Source organism: Mus caroli, chromosome 3, assembly GCF_900094665.2.
Source record: "Mus caroli chromosome 3, CAROLI_EIJ_v1.1, whole genome shotgun sequence".
In the NCBI taxonomy this organism is placed as follows: Eukaryota; Metazoa; Chordata; class Mammalia; order Rodentia; family Muridae; genus Mus; species Mus caroli.
Window position 1 is genome coordinate 89,381,499 of NC_034572.1, and position 6,826 is coordinate 89,388,324.

Consider the following 6,826-nt stretch of genomic DNA (forward strand, 5'->3'; position numbering starts at 1 on the left):
TAGGGGAGGAGCTCAGGGAAAACGCAGCTAAACTTAGCAGCAGAGGAACCTGAGCTGCCAGGGAAGAAACTGAATCTGAGAGCCAGGAGAAACAAATTTTTTTTTTTTTTTTTTTTTTTTAATAAAACAGGATTTAGCTCTACTGACCTGACTGGCCTTGAACTCACAAAGATCTGGATGTGTCTGCCTGGGATCAATGGCATGTGTCACCAAACCTACTTAATGTCACTGCATCCCAGCTGACCTAGAGTTCACTATGTATACCAAGCTGGCCTTGAACTGCTGGTAATTTTCCTGCTTCTCCCTCCCAAGTGCTAGGGTTACAGCGTGTACCACCAGGCCTAGTTTGTGGTTGTTTACAGATAGTCTATCTATGTAGCCATGGCTGCCTTTGATATGTAGACCAGGCTGGCCTTTAATTCAGAGATTCTCCAGCTAGTACTAAAGGTACCATACCCAGCCAGAAAACTTTCTGAAAGAAAGGGACAGGTTATGGCTCATTGGGTAAAGGTGTATGCTGCCCAGCCTGGCGACCTGAGTTCAGTCACTGGGCCCCACATGGTGGAGAATTAATTCTTGAAAACTGTTTTCTAACCTCCACTTGTGTACCGTGGCATATGAGTGTATGCACGTGCAATAATGTAATATAAACACTAATCTAAAGGAGGGAGGCCCCTGTCTCGAAACAAAACAAAACAAAACAACAACAACAACAACAAAAACCCAAACAAACAAAATAAAGGAGGGAGGCTGGAGAGATGCTCAGTGGTTAAGAATATTTGTGGTAGCTGGGCATGGTGGTGCACGCCTTTAGTCCCAGTGCTTCAAAGGCAGAGGCAGGCAGATCTCTGAGAAGGACAGCCAGGGCCACACACACACACACACACACACACACACACAGAGAGAGAGAGAGAAAGAGAGAGAAAGAGAGACCCTGTCTTGAAAAGCAACAAAACAAAAACAGCACTTGTTCTTGCAGAGGACTCTAGTTTGGTTTGGTTTCCGACATCTACAGAGTGGCTCAAAACCATCCTATAACATCTATTTCAGAGGATCTGACACCTTCTAACTTTTGAGAGCAACAGGCATGCATGTGATATCCATACACACAGACAAGAAAAACACTCATACACATAAAAAAATAGATCTAAAAAATTTGGTTTTAGAGGAAAAGGAGGACCATTAGTTGAAATAAGATATTCTGAAGTGTCTGTCTGTTTGATGGCCTGGAAGACAGGCAAGAAGAGAGTTTAGGGGAAAAAACAAAACAAAACCCACTTCCCTTCTGAGGATGACTATGGTCGATAGCTAACAGAAAAACTGTGAGGCCTTCTATTAAAGGATGAGCCATCATCCTCTCTGGGCTGCAGTGTCCTGCCTGAGAAGTGCACCTTTGTTCCTAACTCAGCCTAAAATGTAGCCCCACCCCAAAGAGAGAGTTTTTCCTACTCAAGTACAAGATGAGTCACTAGGAATAGGAACTCACAAACAAAAACAAACAGAAAACAGGCTTTCCTTTCCCCCCTTCCCTTTGCTTATTTTTGGTTTTGTTTTCAAGACATGGTTTTACGCCTAGCTCCTTGGTTTTTTTGTTTGTTTGTTTATTTTTTCCAAGACAGGGTTTCTCGGTGTAGCCCTGGCTGTCCTGGAACTCATTCTGTACACCTGCCTCTGCCTGGGACTAAGTGACAGGATTAAAGGCGTGTGTCACCAGGTCACCAGTACCAGTCCCTTTCTGGTCTTTTTTTTACACAGCCCAGGTCTAGGAACTTATTCTGTAGTCCAGGGATCTTTCCAACTCAACCTCAGCCACTAAGCCCAGCTATGTAGATTTCCTTTCAGTGGAACACACTATTGTCATGCGGCAAAGACTATGCTAAAAATAAGGTATTGCGGGCTGGTGAGATGGCTCAGTGGGTAAGAGCACCCCACTGCCCTTCCGAAGGTCCAGAGTTCAAATCCCAGCAACCACATGGTGGCTCACAACCATCCACAACGAGATCTGGCGCCCTCTTCTGGAGTGTCTGAAGACAGCTACAGTGTACTTATATATAATAAATAAATCTTTAAAAAAAAAAAAAAAAAAAAAAGGTATTGCAGGAGAACTGGCTACAGTCCACTATCTCTGTCCTGTGCAAAAGCCAAGCATTTGTGACTCCCACAGACATCATTTAAAGGTGTGTCTGTCTGAATCTGGTTTCTCTTTACAGAGGCACATGGGAGGGTAATCTGGCTGAGACATCTGTCATCTTATTGATCATCAAGATGGACTCTGCTGATCCACCCTGCTTGGCCAGGGTCCAACTTTCCCCTCCCTGCCCTACCTACATTCCTCCTGAAGATGCACTAGCCCTGAAGAGGACAACCTCTATCAGAAGACTGCGCTCTGGTCAGAGTGCACATGTCTCTGTACTCCTCTGCTGGAAGCTCCAAACAAGCTCTTGTTTGTTTGAAACAAGATCTGTCTATGTAGGCCTGGACATCCTGGAATTTGCTATGTAGATCAGGCTGGGCTTAGGCTCACTTTATACAAGAAACATTAACAGGAGGCTGGAAAGATAGCTCAGCAGTTCCTAGCACCCACATGGTTGGTTCACAACAGCTTGTAATTCCAGCTCCAGGAGACTTAATAACCCCCCTCTGAACTCCGAGGGTGCACGTGGCAGATTCTCACAGATACACAAACACACACAAATTTCTTCTTAAAAAGGAAACATTAACAGATTCTGGGGGAACTGGATGAAAAGGAATAAAAAAAAAGGATTTTGTTTTGTTTTGTTTTTTGAGACAGGGTTTCTCTGTATAGCCCTGGCTGTCCTGGAACTCACTTTGTAGACCAGGCTGGCCTCGAACCCAGCTGAAAAGGAATAAAAAAAGGATCTTTTATCTTTTACACTTCACATGTTTTGTGCTTCAATGTTTTCCTTATATTCTTCTATAGTTAAAAAGAATCCGAGCCGGGCGTGGTGGCGCACGCCTTTTATCCCAGCACTTGGGAGGCAGAGGCAGGCAGATTTCTGAGTTCGAGGCCAGCCTGGTCTACAGAGTGAGTTCCAGGATGGCCAGGGCTACACAGAGAAACCCTGTCTCGAAAAATCAAAATAAATAAATAAATAAAATAAAATAAAATAGAATTCACATTACTGGCATCCCCCAGCCTATACTGCTCCTGGCTTCTCAACTAATATTCCTAGAGTCCATGTTCAACTTACTCCCTGCCCTAGTGAGGCTGTGTGCTAAGCAGATCTAAGGCTCGGTCACCTTCAGAAGTGAGTACACAGTTTCAGAAAGGAACTAGATTTTGCTCCTTGGAGGGGGGAGGGTGTGGGGAAGGACGGGATAGGGTGACTCTAGGAAAGTCAACTCTTATTACTAAACTTCATAGCAGTAGACGCACTGTTATCTGTTGCACTCAGAATAATTCTCTACATTGGAGGCTGGATACACAGCAGTGCTGCTCTTCCAGACACCAGAAATTCTGTTCCCAGGACCCAAGTCACACCTGCCTGTAACTCAGATCCAGGCATCCTCTTCTGGTCTCCTCAGAACATGCATGTTCAGACATACACATACACGCACGCAGTCAGACAGACACCATGTGGTTGCTGGGAATTGAACTCAGGACCTCAGGAAGAACTGCTAGTTCTCTTAACCACTGAGCCATCTCTCCAGCCCTGAGAGTTGGTCTTTAAATTTTTTTGACTTATATTTGAAGATTTTGGAAAAAACAACTTTAAAAAAAAATTTTAATTATTTGTGTATGTATAAATACAGGTGCCTTCAGAGATTAGAGATCCCACATTCCCCTGGAACTGAAATTATGGGGTTTGTGAGCAATCCAGTGCTAGAAACAGAATTTGTTCCATTGCAAGAACAGCAGGCCTTTTAATGGGTGAGCTGTCTTTTTAGCCCCTAAATAATGTGTGTGTGTGTGTGTGTGTGTGTGTGTGTGTGTGTGAGAAGATGATAAAACCATTGTTTTGTGAAGATAGAGTGGAAGAGGCAGACAGGATGAGATGGGTCAGCAGGAATGGGCATTTGTTACCAAACATAATAACCTATCTTTGATTGCTGGGAGGACGGGCTTGGAGGAAGGGACCATGGCAAAAGTCTCCTCTGACCTACACATGTGTCTACTGCATGGGTGCGGTTCCCAACACGCCACTAAATAAATAAGTTTAACGATTTGTTCAGAGTTAGAGAAATGTCTCAGTGCTTTATAACTCAGACTGATCTTAGAAAGTACTTAGCACCCACATCTGGTGACTCACAACCACATGCAACTCCAGGTCCAGGGAATCCAATGTTCTCTTCTGCAGCCTATGGGCACTGCGCTTAAATGGGCAGATACCTACACACACATAAAACAAACAAACAAACAAACAAACAAACAAACAAAAACTATTTTCAAGGGCTTCTGATTCCAGTACTTGGAAGGCAGAGGCAGGTGGATCTCTGAATTTGAAACTAGTTTGATCTACATAGTTCCAAGCTAGCCACGGCTACTACATAGTGAGTCCCTGTCTCATATAAATAAAATAAATAAAAAAATAGCCAAGCTGGGCACCGCAGGTGACTCTTATAATCCCAACACCCAGGAAGCAGAAGCAGGACTAGAAGTCAAAGCTCAACCTCAGCTACACAGGGACTTCAAGGCCAGCCTGGGCTATATATACAAGGCCATTGCAAAAACAAACACGCTAAAAAGTAAACAAAATATGCAGACCTCAGGCAAAGCGTGAAAGCACACAGCTCTTAACCAGCGTCAGGAGGGTGGAGTCAGGAGACCCCACAAGAAAAGAAGTAACAAAATTGCCTTTGTGTTAATTAAAACAACTTCCCCCAAATAAGGTGGTTCTTTTTCCTCAGGGGGGTTATGAAGAGGGGGTCTCACCTCGGCCAGGTCCATATGCACCCCAGGCTCCCTTTAGCTAATAAGCCCTTTGCCTCAACCAACCCAGAGCTGATTACAGATTAGCAGGTCCATGCCTGGCCTGATATTTTTCAAAAGGAAATTTTTAGTGTAGCTGGCATCAAGTTGAACCTCACCCTAAATTCAAATTGAGAATATTCGTTTATCCACGAAGCTGGATCTCCAGCTGAATTAGGGGACTTTCAGGGTTTGTTAAAGAATAGAGTCTATTGCCCAGAGGATTGTTTTGTTCTGTTTCTGTCGTTGTGGGGTTTTTGTTTTTTGTTTTTCTTTCTCTCAGCCCAGACCTGGCCTGAACTGAAGCTTCAGCCTCTTCTGAGTTGGAACTAGAGGCCCGTGGCTACCACACCGAGCTAAGTTATTTGAAAGGAAGCCTTCTATCTGTTTCTTCAGGGACAGAGAAACTCACAGCAGGGGGCCAGGTGACTTGGAGCCTTTAAAGGGAATAGCGACCTAATGCCACACAGCCTGTCAGCACAGCTGGGTGAGTCCAGCTGGTTCAGGAAGCACCAAAAATAAGCTACAAAGAATTCAGGGCCGTGCTTATGGTTTAGATTCCAAACACACTTTGTGTTTATCCCTTACCAAGGAGGCGGTATTTTTACGTGCGTGCGTGTGTGTGTGTGTGTGTGTGTGTGTGTGTGTGTGTGTGTGGTGTGTGCGCACGCGCCTGCATTAACACTAAAGGAGAACACTGGAAGCAAAGGAATGTAAGTTGTGGGTCAACATATATGCCTGATGCATTATTCTGTATATTTGGCATAAAAACAAAGATTTAAAGTAAAACACCACGACCGCCTCTACCTAGGGGGGAAAAAAAGGCAAACCGCCATTCAGAGGCAGTAAAGCGGTGCACCCAGTGCCCTCCGCTCCCAGAGGTTCACCTGGAGCCCAGTGGGCTGAAGCCCGCTTGCGGGAGGGAAACTGAGAGGGGCGGGGAGAAGGGACAGACACACCTCGCCGGGCGAGGCTGGCGGCCGCCGCACAGGTTCTGCCGAAGGACCCCACTCAAGCGAACCAAGAGACTCCTTTCTCCGGGCTCTCCCGCCCATAGCCGAAGGGCTTGGTCCTCCAGCTCCCCCGCGTCCACCTCTGTGATCCCTCCACACCGACCGTCCGGGCTCCCCAGATCCCACACCTTCGTCCTTCCCAGACCCCACGCTGCTTTCCTTTCGGTCACGGACTGGGACCCGTTACCTGCAAAGCGGCTCGACAGTCCTGCAGGTAGTCCTCCATGGTAAAGCCCGAGGTGTGCCGTTGCCCCTCAGCCAGGAGAGGTAACCCGGCAAAATGTACCCCGCCCTAGACCTAGGGTCTAGAGCCGAGAGTCAGGGGGCGGGACTCGAACCCGCCACTAAAGGGTTCGGCCTCCGAACCCCAGGAGGAAGTGCGTAATCCGGCACTCCGGCGTTGCCCCGCCCTCAGCGGCGGAGGCTGGGTTCTGAGCCCAGAGACTCATGGGACGTCTAGGAGGGGGTATATCGCAGTGCCTCCCGGGAAATGTAGTCCAGCAGCTCGTGTTTGTCCCCAAGTGAGCAGTTTTCGGAGGGCTATGACATGCAAATTGTGTATGTGTCACAATAACTCGCCTTTATGGCATCTGAACTTGCAGATAGGACTAAGTATAGTGCCTTTCCATATATTACACCGAAAATCTGTTCGAGATTGATGTAAATTAATTTCTCAATTTTTTTTTTTTTAGAATACAAATTCTATCTAGCCCAAACTGTCTGGAATTTGTAATCTTTCTCCTCAGTTTCCTGAATACTGGATTCACAAGCCTGGTTTGGTTAGGACTTTAAATTACAACATTGCTGTACATATTATTTATTAAAATAGCTTCCCAGGTTAGGTGTTTTGTTTGTTTTTCTTTCTTTTTTTAATTCTCCCCTT

The 6,826-nt window shown here is 45.8% G+C and overlaps 1 protein-coding gene across 2 annotated transcripts in view; it reads right to left on the reverse strand.

Annotated features, from left to right (window-relative positions):
• Prune1 (prune exopolyphosphatase 1) overlaps window positions 1-6,826 on the reverse strand; it is a 30,893-nt gene that overhangs the window by 23,249 nt on the left and 818 nt on the right. Inside the window, exon 1 of one of the 2 annotated variants that reach the window (XM_021158031.2) lies at window positions 6,131-6,604. The exons of the other annotated variant lie outside the window; for it this stretch is intronic. Coding sequence (XP_021013690.1) covers window positions 6,131-6,169 — 39 coding nt within the window. The 5' untranslated portion in view covers window positions 6,170-6,604. Of the gene's footprint in view, window positions 1-6,130; window positions 6,605-6,826 lie in introns of those variants that run through there. 2 annotated transcript variants of the gene reach the window in all.